General features: G+C 39.6%; 3 protein-coding genes and 1 long non-coding RNA gene across 5 annotated transcripts; 1 reads left to right on the forward strand and 3 right to left on the reverse strand.

Moving 5' to 3' along the window:
- Positions 1–500: 500 nt before the first annotated feature.
- LOC134655261 (large ribosomal subunit protein uL11) lies at positions 501–3164 on the reverse strand. Its single transcript, XM_063510710.1, has 4 exons — positions 3004–3164; positions 2852–2925; positions 1348–1528; positions 501–720 (listed from the first exon to the last, which is right to left on the reverse strand). Exons 1-4 carry the CDS (start codon positions 3038–3040, stop codon positions 518–520), a joined length of 495 nt encoding a protein of 164 aa, XP_063366780.1. The 5' UTR covers positions 3041–3164; the 3' UTR covers positions 501–517.
- Positions 3165–6530: 3366 nt separating this feature from the next.
- On the forward strand, positions 6531–8109 carry LOC134655262 (tumor susceptibility gene 101 protein). The gene has a single exon (XM_063510711.1). It carries the CDS (start codon positions 6670–6672, stop codon positions 7885–7887), a length of 1218 nt encoding a protein of 405 aa, XP_063366781.1. The 5' UTR covers positions 6531–6669; the 3' UTR covers positions 7888–8109.
- Positions 8110–8489: 380 nt separating this feature from the next.
- Positions 8490–8884, reverse strand: LOC134655137 (uncharacterized). The gene is made up of 2 exons (XR_010097413.1): positions 8801–8884; positions 8490–8592 (listed from the first exon to the last, which is right to left on the reverse strand). It is a non-coding gene; the product is annotated as an uncharacterized LOC134655137 (long non-coding RNA).
- Positions 8885–11843: 2959 nt separating this feature from the next.
- On the reverse strand, positions 11844–18669 carry LOC134655263 (serine--tRNA ligase, cytoplasmic). Of its 2 annotated transcripts, none has more exons than XM_063510713.1 (8): positions 18261–18669; positions 17377–17593; positions 16520–16680; positions 15819–16000; positions 15267–15361; positions 14282–14534; positions 13208–13334; positions 11844–11999 (listed from the first exon to the last, which is right to left on the reverse strand). In XM_063510713.1, the coding sequence occupies exons 1-8, from the start codon at positions 18579–18581 to the stop codon at positions 11877–11879; spliced, it is 1479 nt and encodes a 492-aa protein (XP_063366783.1). In that variant the 5' UTR covers positions 18582–18669; the 3' UTR covers positions 11844–11876. The 2 variants fall into 2 exon arrangements, with proteins under 2 accessions (XP_063366783.1, XP_063366782.1); XM_063510712.1 differs by having other exon boundaries at positions 14282–14538; positions 15271–15361; positions 18261–18668.
- Positions 18670–18787: the final 118 nt, after the last annotated feature.

Consider the following 18787-nt stretch of genomic DNA (forward strand, 5'->3'; position numbering starts at 1 on the left):
GAAAATAGTGGGAATAACTATTTCAAACATAGACAGAGAGAGTCATACTATCTTTGTCTAACACTAGTACTAGCACTCAAAAGAAAAGGACGAGTAAAGTTTTTTTTGTTCCTATTTACTGACAAAATGGTTTGACCATCTATAGTTGTGATAGTGTTATACAGATAATATCGACACGATCGAAGTCTATCGATTTATGTCTTTAGGCTAGGTCATATATATATTATACTACTCTTTGGGCTAGGTACCTAGGTACCGCAGGACAGCAAAAGCCCTTAGCGAACTCTACGCCGACCATTGGTGGTGTAAACGAAGCCTAAAACCTCTAAATCAAGCATATCTAAGTACATCCGTAAGCGTAATGGTGTATTTCCATTTGTCCCGCCAGGCACAGGTGCATTCATATGAATCATTCCCATCAGTTCACCACGTACGGCGGTGGTCACATGAGCCGGGAACAAATGGCAATAAGGATTTTAAGAATATAATAAAACAAGATATAAATTAGAACGTTCATCTATTCGTCGATGGTGAGCGCGCCCGTGTTGATGTCGGTGATGAGGTCGTGCGGCGCGCGGCCCTCCACCGTGCAGCCGACGGACTGCGCGGTCCCGAGGATCTCCTTCACCGAGCCGGACAGCTCGCGGGCCATGGAGCGGGGCCTCATGGTCTTGGCAATGCTGATCACATCCTCGAGGGAGATGTTGCCGCTGTGCTTGACTGGAATGGAGAATGTGTTATTAGTAAGGTCTTGAAAGTTCGCTAAACTTCGCCTGACATATCCCGCGACTTTGATATACACTGACAACAACCTTCGCGATTGTGTCAGACATGTCGAGTGAAATTTGGCAACATCGACTCGTCCACTTCACCCAACGCCGTATCCCTGGCTTATGGCTGGTTTTAGTATCACGCTGACCGTCGGCGCAGGCAGGCCGCGTATTACATGCATGAACAGGGAGCTTATTAGAAAGAAGCCGACGGACATCAGTGCGCCACAAAACCAGCCTAATCTTGTAGCCGGGCAGAGAGATCAGCAAGCATTTTTTTTTGTAAATGGTTTTATTTTTAATTTATAAAAAGATTCCATAATTTATTACTTGTTTTATTCACACGGTTAACTACCACATTTTGCTCTAGTACAAGCTAGTTTTCGCTTTAGTAGATGATCCTTACTTGTTTATGCTTTGCACTAAATAAGAAAAATATTTAGCCTAGATACTGTGGTGCTTTTGGCCCATAAAAATGTTGACCTCAAAACATTGGACTAATTGCATTGAGTAAGAATTGGTTTTCAAAATTAAATTACCTTTTCTCAGATTATTTAGAAAAACTTGAAAAACTTACTGTTCTTTTGCTTCTTGCGGTCACGGGGAGGCTCTTTCAGAGCTCTGATGATGAGGGCTGCAGCAGACGGCACCACGGAGATCTGGGCCTGTCTGTTCTGCACCGTCAGCTGGACGGTGATCTTCAGACCCTTCCAGTCGCTGGTGGCCTTGGCAATATCGTCACCGACCTTTTTGGGGGACTGTGGCAAGAGATAAGGTTAACAAGCAGTCTTGGTGGTAATGATCTTGGAAATGTTGAGTTTTTTAGGTGGTTACATTATTACTGCGTTTTTGAAAATATTCATCATACTGAAGCAAAATTTCTAGACATGAAATAAATCAAATTAATTAGACGTTTGGTGTTTTATTGGTAGGAAATGAATACAAACAGAACGGATTGTCTACCTTCAAGGGATACACCATTACTAATGCAATTTTTTCATTTTATTTAGATGATAAAATTTCATTAGTTGGCTAAATCATTTTATTTCCCGTCTTTAACAATAATTATGAAATGTGTAACTCACCAATCCTCATGCAAAGAATAGGAGTTAGGAATCCATAGTTTTAGTGGATCCTTCCCGGGGTTACACATGTAAGCAGCCGATTGGTTGGCTGCTAAAATAACGTCACAAAGCGTGAAATAATGATATAAGTTTTAACCTTTTGACTGCCAACAACTACTAGTGAAAAATTAACTTTCACTCATTCCGATCAGATTTTATGTACAATGAAATATTGTTAACTACTTCTTTTGTTTGATGCATGGAGAGGCATAACGAAATTTCGATTTTAGATGTTTGGCAAGACCGAAAGTACCTTACTATTGCAAGTTATTTAAAATAGTTGCAGTGGTTAAAAGGTTAATGTTCCCTGGCCAGAGTTTTTAAGGCAGACTAATGAAAATATTTTGGGTAAATATATTCCAGAATTATAAGGGCTCATTTAGACGATACGAGAACTCGTATGCGAGTTTCATTACATTGCGGTTTTTGATCGGTCGGTTGAATTGGATGTAACCAACAGTCCGCAATGTAACTAAAATGGCATGCGATTTCGCGCGCCGTCTAAATCAGCCCTAAGGCATTTCAAAGTAGTCTTAAAAGCTGAAAGTGTGGCAAGGGAGTGGCGTAACTTACATACTCTTCCCTCAGTACAAGGCGTGGCAGTCATGCCTGGTCCGCGACTCCTTATTGGCCATTCGGAGTAGCCGCGACAGGGAACGGATCCTGAGTCACGGGTTCCTTCCATCCGCCAACCGGAAGGACGCGCCTGGTAGGGAGGCACCCCCCAGGATCATTCAATCTTGCAGAGGCAATTAGACTTTTAAAATATGATTTCAACATCAAAAATGCATAGACCCTAATTGCCTCTGTAAACGAAAACTCACTAATAAGTCTCGTTAGCAACAGTTCCTTAGAAATATCCAGGAACTGTAGCAAATATGTTTAGACTGCCACGCCGAAGTTTAGAGGTTAGGCGGGATGAGGTTAAGATATGTGAAATGAAGTTTTTATACTCACCAGACCGAGGGGACCGATCTTAGGAGCCAAAGACGATGTGGCACCAACTTCTCCTCCAACACATCTCAAGTTAACTGCAAAAATCAGACACCAAACTTGTAGAAATCACTTCACCTGTACATGCTAACTTTTTGTATTGGATGGCTTCTTACCGATTTTAACTTCATTAGGATCGAACTTAGGCGGCATTTTGCTAGGATATTATAGTAATATCTTAGGAAATAAATTAAATTCCAAGCTGATTTAGCTGGATTTGAAAAGGCGAGCGCCACGGACGTTCCGGGAGTTCGCCGAAAAAGAACACTTTTCAGAATGACAGCTGACAGCCGCAATTTGTTGCCAGAGGTAATGTATGGATTCATATTTGACATGGCAGCACTTGTTACAAGAATGCCATTCATTATCAAACAATAGCTAGAAATATTGGTAAACTGTAGAAGTACTTGCACACAGCGCACATCTTGTCCTATATATTATGGCTCCTCTACATGATGGGCCAAGGCCGGCCACTCCAAGGGACGCAGCCATGCGGTAGAATGAGATAGCAATATCACTTGCTCCCTCTAACGCATAAATGCGTCCCTTGGAGTGGCCGGCGTTGGCCCATTGTGTAGAGGAGCCATTATACTACTCTTCAGCCCCCTCCACACTCGTGCGCGAATCGCGGTGCGAAGCCGCGACCGCGAGTGTGGAGTCGATTTTCGCAGGCAGCGAAATCGACTCCACACTCGCGTTTGCGGCTTCGCCCGCGATTCACGCACATCGTCTGGAGGCTTGGAGGATACAACTAAACGGAGTAGCCATTAACCAGGCTTTCCCCTCTGCCGAAAATAGGCGGCCAACGGTCATACACAATGTATGGACTGACGTTTATCTGACATGGCTATTTTTACGTTACGCATACATTTGACGTTCCCCTCCCCCGCAAAAATCGGCAGACTGTTTTGTACAGAAAATTACAGACATGGCGTCTCCGTTTGATTATATCCTCCAAGTCTGGAGGAGGCTATAGTCAGTGGCTTCGACGCAACTTCAACGACTATAGATACCACGAATAAACCAGAGCGCCTACCGCGAACTACGTTCGACGTGTTGCCTCTCTGTCGCACTTGTAAATTCGTACGTAAGTGTGACAGGGAGGTAACACTTCGAACGTGGTTCGCGGTAGGCCCTCTGGGCTATAACCGCAAAAATCGAATTTCGCAAATTGCGGGCATTTTTCTCTGTCACTCTTATTACGCCTGCATGGGAGTAAAAGAGAAAGATCCCCGCAATTTGTGAATTTCGGTTCGGGGAGGGTCTACCGCGAAAAACTAAATTTCGTTAACTGCCTCTCTATCGCTCCTGCATAATACGTAGTATCTTCTTAGTAGTTTGTGTACATAATATTCGAATAAATCCGTCTTGAGCTAATGCAAATAACTTGAGTGTACTAGAATAGAATAGAATTCTTTATTGCGAAACCATTTTGTTAAGTGATACCATTTTGTATAGAGTCTGTGCGGAAAGAGAAGAGTCGTGGAATGTATGGGGCCCAATCAAGGCCCCAACGTTCTCATTTCTCAGTACAAAATTTATCCGTCAAACCGTAGCCATTTTGGTGGTGGGCAAGCTTTGTATGTGTGCGTTAAAATGTGTATGTGTGGGTTTATTGCACGTTTTTAGGGATGTGGACTTGTCGATTTTAATCATGTTATATATCGATATTATCTACACAGCGGAACGGAATAGAGATTAATAGAAGCTTCGATATCTTCACTAAAAATAAACACCCTGGAAATGCTAATGGATAATGAGTACTTTATAATATAATAAATAATAAACTCTATTATTGTGAAAAACATATTTTATTTGGTTTTTAATGTAACTTTTATATATGTGGCGTTCCATGCCTCCTTTAGACAATAATTCAAATAATTATAACGGGGTCATAATTAAGAGTAACTTAAAATACTCAGAGATGCGATTTATTTGAAATACTTCTATTTAAAATGCAAATACAAAATGCAAAATACCTATTTTGTATTTTGCATTTAAATGCCTTTTAGTAAAAAACATTTTGAATTTTATTTGAAATACTTTTCGAGATGTATTTTGCATTTTTAATATTCATTTCAAAATGCAAAATACTTTGTGATTAAGTTTAGCCAACATTACCAGTCAAACAAAATGAAATGAACGAATGACGCTTGCATTGCCGAATTTGACCGATAGAGGCGTCTGCTAGCCATGCGCGCCCTTTTTTTTTCTTTGGTCAGAGTGCGCGCCTTATAGCCGTTTAGACTCGCGGCTCGGCTCGCGGCGCGTCTCGTGGCTCGCCTCGACACACTCGCATTCGGCTTGTCATTCGGTTATAAACCTTATGCCGTGCCGTTAGTGTTTAAATTATATTAGCTCGACGAGCTTGCGAGCCACGAGAGTCTAAACCGACTATTATGTCTGACTAGTGTCAATGTGAAACGAAAATGACAAACATTATCTATTCTATGGCTATTCTCATGATAAATACCTAAAATAAACAAAAATATCTGAGATTTGGTCAAAACTTCAAAAGGTATTTTATTTTGAAAAAGCATTTTGAAAATACCTATTTTACATTTAGCATTTGAAATACAAAACGCAAAACTATTTGGTATTTTGCATTTGAAATAGTAAATCTGAAAAGTATTTTGCATTTTGTATTTGAATGCTTTTTTAAAACCATTTTGTACATCTCTGAAAATACTACTGAATTAATGATTACAAGGATAAATTCTATATCTGGTTTAATTTATCGCCGGTATTGGATTTACACACGGTATATAAAGTTGTGTTATAATGGTTATCTGCTCATTTTAGGTAGTTAAAATCCTTTCAAGTAAAATTTTAACTGTAAAAAAGTCCGTATAGTTTATCGATATGACTTTATCGTCGTGGCCACATGCCTCTGGTTCCTCATTGTTATTCGTACATAACATTTGGCTGTGTGTGTGAGGCTACGGTGACAGATGGCTTAGACTCTATCTTTAAAAATATTATATCTATGGGCCCAGGCCAATACATTCCACGCCTCTTCTCTTTCCGAATAGTACATTTATTCTAGTCACGCATTTACCAGTTGCTTCAGTTACTTCAGAAGCATTCGCACTAGTGCTTCTAGGTCAAGTTTGAGTATTTACGTCATTTGGATTTCCTTGCACAAGTAGCGTAGTGCTACCACGGGAGTTGATAAATAATGGATTAGTATGATCGAATTTAAACTGTTGTGAGACATACTAGAGTCTGTGCGTAAAGAGTCGTGGAATGTATCGGGCCCCATACATTCCACGACTCTTCTCTTTCCGCACAGACTCTAGGAACATTGAATAATTTTATGGTATTATAGTTCGTTTTTTTAGCATTAGAAATAAGGTAAACAATCTTGATGTGTCTTTTAATTGAAAAATACATGTTAAAAATAAGTTAGGGTATATATGTAACAATTATGAATCTAATACGATCTTTTATAGTCTTCTGCTTTCAAAAGTAATAGTTATTGATTTTTAAAAAGTGTTTTTCAATTAAAAGACATGTCATAATCGCTTACCTTCTTTCAAGTTCTTTCTAATGCTAAAAAAAAACAACTATAGTATGTTCCTTAGGTGAGTTTATGCCCTTATGTCAAAATCTTCCGCTGCAGTTTCTTTAGTCTGGTAACCCCACAATCGAATTCGATTCGATGACAAATTTCATCACAAATCTTTATTGACTGATGTATTTTGTTAAGTGATCGCGTTTATTTAGCATAATTGCATTGTAACAAAAGTAATTGCAGTACAGTTAAACGACAAAGCAGAATCATGGCTAACGACGAAGCTATTTTGAAACAATACCTATCCAAGTACCAGCATCGCGATTACACAGCTCGTGAGGTAATTAATTTGATACAAGCACACAGAAGTCTCACTTATCGTTTGGAGGCCTTTGTTTTCAACAATGGAACTAGGAAGGATCTGCTCAACTTAGAAGGGACTGTTCCAGTACACTACAAAGGTGCCTATTACAACATACCAGTATGTATTTGGCTAATGGACACCCATCCAACTAATGTACCTCTGTGTTTCGTTAAACCGACGCCCGACATGTCTATCAAGGTCTCTAAATACGTGGACAGCAACGGGAAGGTCTATCTGCCATTTTTACATGAATGGAACCCACAGAAATCAACTTTATTGAACCTTGTTCAAGCCATGATAGCTGCTTTTGGGGAGTTGCCTCCAGTGTACTCTAAACCGCGCAGTGAGGCAGCCAGGCCTCCGTATCCGGTCAATTCGTTCATGCCTCAGCCCTATCCAGGTGCTGGCTATCCTCAAGTCACACCACAGGCAGGCTATCCACAACCAACACCATATCCAACTACATCCAATGTGCCTTATCCAGGATATGGTTCTCCATACCCTGGTGCAGGCCCAGCTGCTACTAATGGAGTGCCATACCCTCCATTGCCAGGGAGCACGCCCTACCCCCCACAACAGGCTACCTACCAAACTGGACCAGACACCAACAGTGGAACAATAACCGAAGAACACATAAAAGCATCCTTACTATCTGCTGTTGAAGATAAACTGAGGAGAAGACTCAAGGAGCAGTCCCAGCAGTCACAAGCGGAGCTGGAGACGCTGAGGCGGACTCAACAGGAGCTTCAAGAAGGGAAATCAAGGCTTGAGGATATCTTAAGTAGACTTCAGAGGGAACGCTCGGAACTGGACAAGAATGTAGTTATTTTACAAGAGAAAGAGAAAGAACTACAGGCAGCTGTTGAGAGATTAGCAGAACAAGAAGGAGTAGATGTGGATGAGGCGGTGGTGACTACCGCTCCTTTATATAATCAGCTCTTGAATGCTTTTGCTGAGGAAGCAACTTTAGAAGATGCTATGTACTACATGGGAGAAGCACTACGTAAGGAGGTCATTGACTTGGACACTTATTTGAAGCAGGTGCGGGCTCTGGCGAGGCGGCAGTTTACTTTGAGAGCTTTAATGCACAAGTGCAGGCAAAAAGCCCAACTGGCTTGTTAATGAATTGGCTTGGCAATGTTGTGATTTCTTCATGAAAACCTTCAATACTCTGGTCAAAATGCATTCTCAAATATTGAGGTCAAAATTTATATGTAATATATTTGAGAAAACTGTTATTTTCTATAAGAGTGCATGGACTTTATAAAGGGTTGTTATGATTGTTTAAAGAGACTGCTTTTACAATTTGCAAGCATAGTTTCTATAATCAGTCCCACTGTCATCTGTGAAAAAAAAACACAGTGATAATTTGTAAATTTGAATGGAAAAACCTTAAACATGTATCCATTTAATGTTTTGCTATTACTTAGGTCTTATCTCTGTTGCATAAATAAAATCTAGACTGGTGTGAATAAATGGCATATTTAAATAAGTTATTATAAATATCACATTCAGCTTATATGGACTATCAATGTTAATTTACTGAGACTAAATGATTTTTGATTTCATGTACAAATACAATTGGAAAAAGCACACACTTAGGTTTTACACTTTTGTGCAAAAAGTTCAACAAATAACATTCATGATTTACCATTTTAGATTTATTTATTTTTGCCACTGAGATGACTGAGATAAGAGCATTATATCTAGCTTTTTTATAAGTAGTAGTTAAAATATATAACCAATATGTTTTTATTGTCTTTAGACTTTTGAGCAATACCTTATTTGTATGTAGTATAAGATTACAGCTGACCAAGATATTTAACCCTTTAACCGCCAGAGTCTGATATATAAGACATTACATATCCAGCTCATTTCGCCACAGTCTGATAAATAAGACAAAGATCTGATTTGGTTTTAACAGCACATTTATAACTCCCGTAACTATGCCAACCTTACTCTGCGTGGTACAATTACTGTCGGTGGCGACACGAGCATGCTCGATCAAAAATTGCTGGCGGTTAAAAGTTTAAACAGTGCAAGCATGTATCATTTCCTCAATATGTGGTCTGAACTGTAGATGGCGAGCCAATTTTCTCTCGAGGCGACTCACTCTGTATGGTCTTAATTAAGTTATGTTTTGACAACCACAAATCAAAAAATTGCTAAACCAAGGAATTTTCAATTATATATATAACATATAACCTTTGGAACACATACAATTTTCGTATTTATTTTTGAAATAGATGAGTCCGTATCGATACATACATGTATGTATATTGTCAACAATATCACTATTAAAATCTCTAATGTAATCATATTTATTTGTATTGTGATATGCTTTTATCAAGTAGGATTCTGACTATAGTTACTAGGTACTCCCATTGTCATAGGACCTTGCATATTTGCTACTAGCAGCACCTAACTACAAATTACAATAGTTGTGTGGTTCTTAGATAGTTCTATTGGCTAAGAATGAGGAAATTACTGTTATAGGTTTTGCAATAAATGACTCATAGGTACTATAAGTACAATCTAACAAGAATCTACTTATAAATGTGTTCTTGTGAAAATCCTACTGTTTACATGTCCACTTACGCTGGCAGCGTGTGTTCAGTTCAATGTATGGGTCCTTAATTTAAATGGTATGGTGCATACCAGATACAGTAAACTATTAGGTTTATTTAGCGTAATATAGTTAAGAACTGTTAATACCAATAGCACATTACGATTTTATGTACAATCGCCATCAGATATATCGGACCGGCCAAGGTGTTCACAATATCTGAACATGCACTCTGGTAACGCCTTGACAATAGAGGCGTGTTCAGATGTTTTTGAGCGCCTTGACCGCTCCGATATATCTGATGGGAACTGTACTACAATCTTAAATCTACCACAGAGAATTCCACATTCTGGCGTAGAATCTCTATTGGCACAACTTTTAAGTAATTACAATTTTAGTTTAATATGTTGAGTGCCATTTGAGAGTTATAAAACCTATCATAATAATTATGATTACAAGGAGGATTTTGTTAAGTAAACTAGTAGTGGATCACGTTTTCCTTGTTGCTTTGTGTCCGGTCTGCCAGGAGACAACAGTATCACGTTTTGTTAGAAACAATGTTGTACTACATTACACTAAGTATGCTAAGCAGATGTACCACAATAATTTATGGCGAATTTTAAAATGTGAATTATTATGCTTCTGTTGACATGTTATAAAATATAGACATAATCATATTTATTGAGTAATTTTCTTAAGTAGTATAGTTGTTACACGATTTGAAATGATCCAAGGTGTATTCGGGTAATTCCGATAAATGGAACTAGGAGTGATTTTAGTCATTATCCGATTTTCTGAACTATTCGAAGGTGTCTTGTATAAGTATAGTTTTGATGCAAAATTATGAAATCAATTAAATGTGGACTTAATCCCTTTGGCCACAGCGCTTATAATTATAATTAGACCATAGTGTATTATCTACTTTGAAAATTGGATAGGCGTGCTAGGGTTAACGTGAAGAGTTGGGTATTTTCGTTGTAAAAATGTAACATTTTCACATGTTTAGGAACACAAGTTATTGTTTATATTATATCTCATGCGCTTTTTACTTTGGAAAACGTTGACGGTAATTGTATAGTTTAAAGTTAACTTTTGACAGTTGCCGCATAATGTACGGATCAGTACAGCGCCATCTACATCAGCCGTTAAATTAGAACTTATAAACACGTATTTGTCTTACTCTTAAGACTTGACTCATCTAATACAGTCAGTGAATCTTTGGCCAGAAATGTATACCTAAACACGTTAAAGTAAAAAAATATGAGCTCTAAATTTGCGCACTGCATGTTATTCGTTGCTTCGCAAAAGCGAATATATTTTTGAGTTATTTTTTAGTTTATGAGGATTTAATTGTTCCTTTGTACAGTTATACATATTATAATATACATATAACTAGCCATGGTAAGGTCTCTGAGGTTCGAGAGGTTAGTTAATGATTTTTGTATGTCGATTAATGTAAGTTTTGCATTGCCTAGGATGTTTAGCCGATGGGCTGCAATTGTCACAATAAATATTGAAATTATATTCAAATGGTGTTTTATTCATATTAAAATAGTTTAAAGTAATGTAATCCAAAGAAGGAATCGTGTCCCAAAAAAACAGGATAACACGTATTGCACCATAGTGTAATATTGTGCGAGTAAAGAAGCGTCTATATACATACATAGTCAGCATCAATTAGATAGTGACTGCCAAAGTGGCTAAATATATCCCGTACGTGCCGCTACCTGCGAAAAAAGGGTAAGCCGGCACTCGGTAACCGTAGTTCTCGAGTGGTCCCTGCCACACAAGAAATGGAAAATTATTTTCCATTTGTTCATTTTGAATCTTATTGCCATTTCCATAGGAGTTGTAATTCAATAACCAGTTATAGTTCATTTTTTTATGCAGGGAGTGGCACGTGCCGATTTACTTAACAATAGACAAAGGATAAGCCGTTCGGGGCCAGCTTCCAATCTACGAACTATAACACCTTTGTTAACATAGAAATAAGGACGCGCCGTATTTAGCCGTCCGCTCCGGCACTATCTATTTGATGCTGACTGATGTACTGGCCAGTGGTGGTGGAGAGCTAAATCTGTGGTATGAGTGCTAGTGAGTACCTATTATGATATTCTTTGACTTCCAGCACAAAACAAGTGTCTAATCGCGATTAGAAGATAGTAGATTGGTATTTCCATTGACATATATATATCTCAGGACTAGCCTTACGGGCAATAAGAATAGAGCATGAATAGGGCCAGAGTACAGCGGTGTGAAAACGCTGCAACGCGATTGGTTGACGAGTTGGCGTCACGCGCGCGCGGCTGCGCGATTGGTCGCAACTAGTTGCGTTAGACTACACGATTGGCTCGAATTCGTAAGTAACACCGCTGAACTAGTACCATTTTTAGTACACGTAACGCCAGTGTTGAGATATATGTCAATGGGTATTTTACGTAAGTAAACAAAACGCTTCATTTAAATAATTTAATAATAAAAAAGATTTAAATGCTTCGCATAAAAATAAACAAAAGCATTAAGCTTTGTATCTTCGCAGCGAAGACTACTTTTTCCCTTCTTTCTTCTTGGCGGCCGATGCTGCTTCCAGGTCGATGGGAGCTGGCTTCACGAACGGTATCAGGTCTTGGTACTGTTCAGGCATCCAGGGTTTTAGGGCTTCGGGTACCTGTTGTCAAAAATGCACAAATTAGGTCAGTTGATACCATTATTCATTCACACACCTTAGATTTTTCCGCGATTACTATATACAGTCACACACTAAAAAGCCACTGAGCATCGTCAGTCATGGTCGCCCATGGACATAAGCCACATTAACCTTTTGAACGCCAAAAACACCCAGTGGCGGATTTGCCCTAAGGCCGAGTAGGCCCGGGTCTAGGGCGGCAGTCTATATGATGGTGGGTGCAAAGGGGCGGCTAGTGCTTACTACAGGGCCTGGCGCCTAGGGCGGCAGACTAAATCCGCCACTGAAAACACCCAAAGGCGTCATAATTAATCGTGCCCACGCGTGGACGTTAGCGTGATGGCGTCCGCTGACAAAGTGACCTTCACACTTTCTAGATTTATATAGCTCGCTTGCGCCCGTGATAAGTGACGTTTATGTTTATGACGTCAAACATTCAAAGGGTTAAGAAGACTCAAAAGAGCACTTACGGCGTTATTCATAAACGTCTGCTAAGTTAATCAGCTGATGATCGTCATTTGTCCCTCTCTATGGCATACCGACAGATAGGGACAAACGACGATCATCAACTGATTAAGTTAGCAGCCGTTTATGAATACCGCCATTAGGCGTTACAGACCTCTGAGACAGAATTTTCGCTAGTTAACCCTAATGACCGATATATCCGCACCGTAGGTTCAACGCCAAAGTCCGATTAATCGGTCACAGACTACAGAGCAACATCGACCTACGTGCATATACATAAAGTTCAACCTCAGTTTTGACGTGGTTTTGACACTTCAATGATGTGGCGTCTGAGTGAAGCTTCTGTGTTTGACACGGCGTGGAAAAGGTTAAGAATACCATGCTATGCAATGATATTATATAACCATAGATAGGTTATACTCATACTTGAGGTGCACAAAAAATACTTCCATATTTATTTCTGTGCCTACGAAGAAATCTGTTATTTTTGATTAATTTTCTCATTCCATCCATCTTTGTCACACTCGTTGTTAAACATAAGGTCGTCTCTTTCTCTTTCGGTGTACGGGAGCTCGTTAGCACGTGCACATTTCTCGCTTGTCCAGCCGCGACTGAAGGCAACTTGTCCAATTTGTCACAAGTTAAGCGCTTCAATTTTGGAACGCCTATAACCTATCTTGAGTTATAAATCATTGATGCTATGTTTATTTTATTACGATAATTACCTTGATGCCCTCCTCAGTCTGGTTGACCTCTAGCACTGCGCAGATGACCCTGGTGGTGGCACACATGGTCGCGTTGAGCATGTGCACGTACTCTGTGGCTGCATTCATCTTCTTAGTCTGCCCGTATCTGTCAAACCCAAAGCAGGGGGGTGTCACTCCGCAGTTTAGGTACATTTGGCCGGCGCGCCCATCGGACAGGCGTATGGCAGTGGGCTGCCGCTCGGCGTGCACGATAGTCGTGTCACGTGGCGCTCGCGCAAAATTGAAAATACACAATGGCTTCGAAACTTACTTCCGCGAGAATCAGACATGCTATCTTCGGATAAAAAATGTATGTTTACATAATCAACGTTTGTAATTCCAAAATATTTATCTTAAAAACAATAAATCAGTGGGTATAGGTATAAAAACTTGTCAAGTGATAACCCCGTGCCGACACTCACAGCTCGGTCATAAAACTGCGGCGCGCAAAGGAGATTCACGGTTCGTGCGCGGTTATAAGTTTAAATTTTGCTTGCATGCGGCGATATCACTGCCACTCACTGCTGTCACTGTCGCACTAATATGGAAGATTTCCTCTTAAAGTTGGCTAACCTTAATAACTTTGGGCACAGAATAACTAATAGTACTACCGTACAGAAAATTCACTCCTTCACAAAAGTCAGGTTTAGGTATAAAAATACACCTATTTTTATACCTAAACCTGACTTTTGTGAAGGAGTGAATTTTCTGTACGGTAGTACTATTAGTTATTCTGTGCCCAAAGTTATTAAGGTTAGCCAACTTTAAGAGGAAATCTTCCATATTAGTGCGACAGTGACAGTTGCGTTTCGATCGCTACGGAGCGTAAGCGATTAGCACGTTGGCTACGCGGCCAGGCACCCTAAAACGCAAGGATACACTGCCTCTGAATCCTTTTCAAGTAGAATTATTCTCTTCTTCAAGTTTTTTGGCAGCAGACTCAATAATGAACGTGTCTGGGATTTGGTCTGATACTCCTTAGATTGCTCCTAAACTGTGGACAACATTTTTTGCCTTCTTCTATGAACATCTAACTAGTCCTCGCATCCTCACCTGACGAGCAGCCTCCGGGCCTGGTACTCCAGACAGTTGCTGCACGACACCAACTCCCTGTAAGCCCCGGACCCTGGGAACCAGGCCTCCAGGTCCAGCTTCTTGGCCGCGGCGTGGTTGAGAGCCCCTGACACGATGTTGACCACGCGGTACGGAATGCCGAGGACCTTGCAGAATTCTTCGGCGTTGTTGATCATTTCGTCCATCATGAGCCAGGAGGCGTTATCGTGGGGAGAGGTTAGGACGAATTGTTCTACCTGGAATTTTTTTTACTGTTTTGGTAACTTAAAAACCGGCCAAGTGCGAGTCGGACTCGCGCACGGAGGGTTCCGCACCATCAACAGAAAATAGAGCAAAACAAGCAAAAAAACGGTCACCCATCCAAGTACTGACCCCGCCCGACGTTGCTTAACTTCGGTCAAAAATCACATTTGTTGTATGGGAGCCCCACTTAAATCTTTATTTTATTCGGCAACAGAAATACATCATCTGTGAAAATTTCAACTGTCTAGCTATCACGGTTCGTGAGATACAGCCTGGTGACAGACGGACGGACGGACGGACGGACAGCGGAGTCTTAGTAATAGGGTCCCGTTTTTACCCTTTGGGTACGGAACCCTAAAAATCATGTGAAAAGACGAATGACGTAAAAACTACAAAACAAATAATTTTGTACGAGTAGACAACCGTCAAGTATTCTTGTGCTGTAATGGAGGATAAAATACGGCTAAAATTTTTGTGCTAGTTCAATAAAAGCTCAAGTTCATTAGACCCAGGCTGAAACCTAAATTCTTGGGTCTATAGATCCCGCTCCCTGATCTTTGGACTCCATGATTAACCTATTATGTTTGACAATCAGAGCATATTGGCATTTTAAATGGGCTAAATGGCAATATGTCAGGAACTTATGGCTGTTATTAATAGAAGCAAAAATAAGACAAAAGGATTTTAGAGAAATATTATAGGTTTTTTGCCAAGTAAACACTCACCTTTTCAAACTGATGCACCCTGAATATACCGCGCGTGTCGCGTCCGTGAGAGCCGACCTCTTGCCGGAAACACGTCGACAAACCGGCATATCTGGAAATTAAGACAATCATTATTATATTTAGCTGAAATAAAGAAATATGAATATGAAATATGTCTACTGGAAAAAGGCCTTCTCAAGGGTCTCCGCATTCTCCGCAATAGGGTATTTGACTACTAGTCAAATCAGTTTCTTTTTTCGAACTGTCAAAACGATTTTGCTACTATGGAATTTATATGAAACACTAGCATGTGACCGTCACATGCTAGTGTTTCATATAAATTCCATTGTCACATTGTGACGTCACAATCAAATAAATTACTCTTTATAGTTTTATATGGGTTTTAAAATGGATATTGTGTCTAAAAATTACCGCTGTCTACGTTTCTCTATTAATCTTCTGGTGCTTTATTTCATGCATGGTGTAAAATAATTTATTTTAAATACAGTGAAATCCCCTATATCATCTCATCTACTGCCCACATTGCTTCCTTGATTCCAGTACTATACCTGATAGGCAGGGAAGCTTCAGGCAGCCACTCATCTCTATGGTATGCTGCGATCGGCTGCTCCGAGGTAGCAATAAGGTATTTCTCTTCTACTGCGGAGTCTCCCTTGTTTTCAGAGCCTTTGCCGACCACTTTGTACAGTTCCTCGTCGAACTGGGCTAGTTGGGCCACTTCTTGCATCACCTGAAAATATGATTTTATTTAGTAACCATTGATTTCACAAAAATAATGGCAAATGCAAATTTTATGATGATTTGTCACGTTGACTAAGCACAGAATAAATAATAGTGGTCTAAGTCACGCACAAACAGCCAATAGGTATGTCTGCAGTATGATGCAAGCAATACGACCTTATGCCATCGATCAATGGTGCAGGCATACCGAAAAGGAGATGGCGAGACGACTTGGACTCGTTTTATCCCAATTGGCGGGAAAGTACAAACGACAGAGCAGAGCTAAAGTAATTATAATTTATGTGAAAATTTACATAGAATTTTCCAGCGTTTCCTGTTTTGGATAATAATCAAAACAGCGGAAATTGGAATAAAGGACTTAAGCGCCAGTAGGTTCTATGACATTTATGACTATTAGAGTTTGCTGTGGTAATGACTCAACAAAGTTAATATTTTTTAATTTTCTAAGCTTATGGCAAGGTCTACAACTCCAAGAGCCACTAGTATTTATTTATATTGAATGTTGTACCTCTTTTCTCATGAAGAAAGGAGTGTAGAGTGGGGTGTAGCCCTTGGCCAGCAGCATACGTAGAGAGAGTTGTACTAGGGCCTGCTCTAGAAACACGGCGGCGCCCTTGAGGTAGTACCCGCGCCCGCCGGCAACTGCTGTGCCACGGTCGCCATCCATACCTAACAAACATAAATCAATCAACTTTTATATCACTTATTGCAATGTTTTAATAAGATATTAAAGTAAGTGAATAGTACATCTTTCTTTTCTAAGAAATTGTGCTACTACAATTCTGCCTAATGGGAAGAAATATTGAGGCAGTCACATTTGACATGCTTGCTGTAAAGCACTGACAATCCAACCTCTAGACTGAGCTTAGGCCAATTATTTCATGAAACCGATGCTGCCAAAAATACGGAGGTGCGGGGGGACGAGGTGAGCGAATCCTGTGCCGTGATTGGTCCGTTCAAAGACACGGACCAATCACGGCACGGGATTGACTCGAAGATGGAGTAACGCTACCGTATGTGTGGCAGAGGGGGTAGCGCGACTATGCTATGTCTAGAGGTTGGATTGTCAGTGCTGTAAAGTAACAGTTCCACAGATTCATGAGAAGTCAAAGGATTCTTTAAATAAAATGGCTATGATCTATCAGGAAAAAATATCTTCCTAATATTTTTTGGCTATTTGCCATGGCAATTAAATGACATTGTGAGTCGACGCAGTTAGGAAGACTGGAGCCTACTAAGTAAAAAATTTTATGTGACCTGAAAACACAATATACAAATAATAATGAATAACTGTCCAAATGGGCAGTTCTGAGCTAACATTGCCAAAAAAATGTTTCATATTTTAGAAATTATTTAAAAACTTACCATCAATCATGCAGATAAGATCCACATGTGAATACTTGGTCCGCACAGTGCAGTCCCCATGTGTACGCTCCACCTTATTGTGTTCCTCATCGTCATCTACGGGCACTGACTCATGCAGGTGATTGCCGACTTCCCGTAACGCTGCTGAGCGAGTTTTCTCTGCTGTTATGAGGTTCTGCTCATTCTTTGTGATTGCTTCATCTATTAGTACTCTGACCTGTATTGGATAGATGAATAGTTAGTTGTAAAAACATAGTTTTAATGACAAATATTTTCTTTATTTCAAGTATATTTAATTGGTGCACCCCTACACTATTCATCACTGTTATTTGAGGAAATCTTATTTCTCTATTTGGTTATTGAAAAAGAAATAAAAACAGATTAAGTTAAAACTATTTTATAATAAACATTAGTTCCAATTTAAATGAAACTTCAATATGCAGTAAAAGAAATGTACAAAATGAGTTATAAAGGTACTGTTTAATTTTTAACAAGCAGAAATGTCTGCGATCGATGCTATTAAGCTTAGAATAAATTTAGAAGTGGAAAAATTACTGTCTTGGGTGAGACACTGTGTTGGGGTTTTTCCACTTTTAAATTTATTCTAAGCTTAAAGGTACTGTTATATGTAATTGTTTGTTCTTATGTTATTTAAATAAATAACATGAAGTGTTATATTATAAAGCTTTCACAGAAAAATTATAACCATATTTTAGAGTTACAAACAATAAAAGTTATTTACACATGAATGATGCAACTCTAGTTGTAGAAACATATGGTTGAGGAAATGTGAGTCATATCATTACTTTATAAAATATATATAAGTATAAAAATAGTATATAAACATGCAAATAAAGAAAAAACAAAATGATGCAATGCGGTACCTTTTTGATTTGGTTCACAGTAAGAGGTTTGAGCTGATCACCAACAAGATTTGTGAGGTTATCGGCGATTTCTGCCGGCACTTCCTGATCCTCCGGCCCCGCGGCCTCCTTGGCCTTCATCTTCAGCCCGATCTCTTTACTGCAGACATTCTTTAGCTTATTTAAGTTGTCAGCATCATGGCGCAATCGTCTCCAAAGTGTGTCTTGTTCAACAACAGTTTCCACCAAAGCGACATCTTTGAACCGCTTGCGTTGGTTCTCACGGATCTTGTCTGGGTCGCCGTCTTTGTCAGCACGGAATAAGTCTAGATCGAGAACCATTGTGCAGTTAAGACGTGGCACGTAAGTTTTAACTAAAACTTTAGCAACGGCTCCACGCGACTGCTGAGACTGCAGACGAAAACTGCGAAAAGTGAAAGGCACGTTCAGAAGACAAAAAGCTGTCATTTTTTAAATATAATATATTGTATTTTAACTTACTTTTTTACAAAAGCTTATAAAATAAAAATATCTGATGAGATTAACAT

This window comes from Cydia amplana, chromosome 16 (assembly GCF_948474715.1).
Source record: "Cydia amplana chromosome 16, ilCydAmpl1.1, whole genome shotgun sequence".
In the NCBI taxonomy this organism is placed as follows: Eukaryota; Metazoa; Arthropoda; class Insecta; order Lepidoptera; family Tortricidae; genus Cydia; species Cydia amplana.

Excerpts from the sequence above, each read along its gene's own strand:
- LOC134655261 (XM_063510710.1), bottom strand. The coding sequence starts at position 3,040 with ATGCCGCCTAAGTTCGATCCTAATGAAGTTAAAATCG. Across the intron at positions 2,926-3,003 it reads TCCTAATGAAGTTAAAATCG|TTAACTTGAGATGTGTTGGA; the intron begins GTAAGAAGCCAT and ends TGATTTTTGCAG. Across the intron at positions 721-1,347 it reads CCGCAAGAAGCAAAAGAACA|TCAAGCACAGCGGCAACATC; the intron begins GTAAGTTTTTCA and ends TCTCCATTCCAG.
- LOC134655262 (XM_063510711.1), top strand. The coding sequence starts at position 6,670 with ATGGCTAACGACGAAGCTATTTTGAAACAATACCTATCCAAGTACCAG.
- LOC134655263 (XM_063510713.1), bottom strand. The coding sequence starts at position 18,581 with ATGGTTCTCGATCTAGACTTATTCCGTGCTGACAAAGACGGCGACCCA. Across the intron at positions 16,001-16,519 it reads CTTTCTTCATGAGAAAAGAG|GTGATGCAAGAAGTGGCCCA; the intron begins GTACAACATTCA and ends TCATATTTTCAG. Across the intron at positions 12,000-13,207 it reads AGACTGAGGAGGGCATCAAG|GTACCCGAAGCCCTAAAACC; the intron begins GTAATTATCGTA and ends TTTTGACAACAG.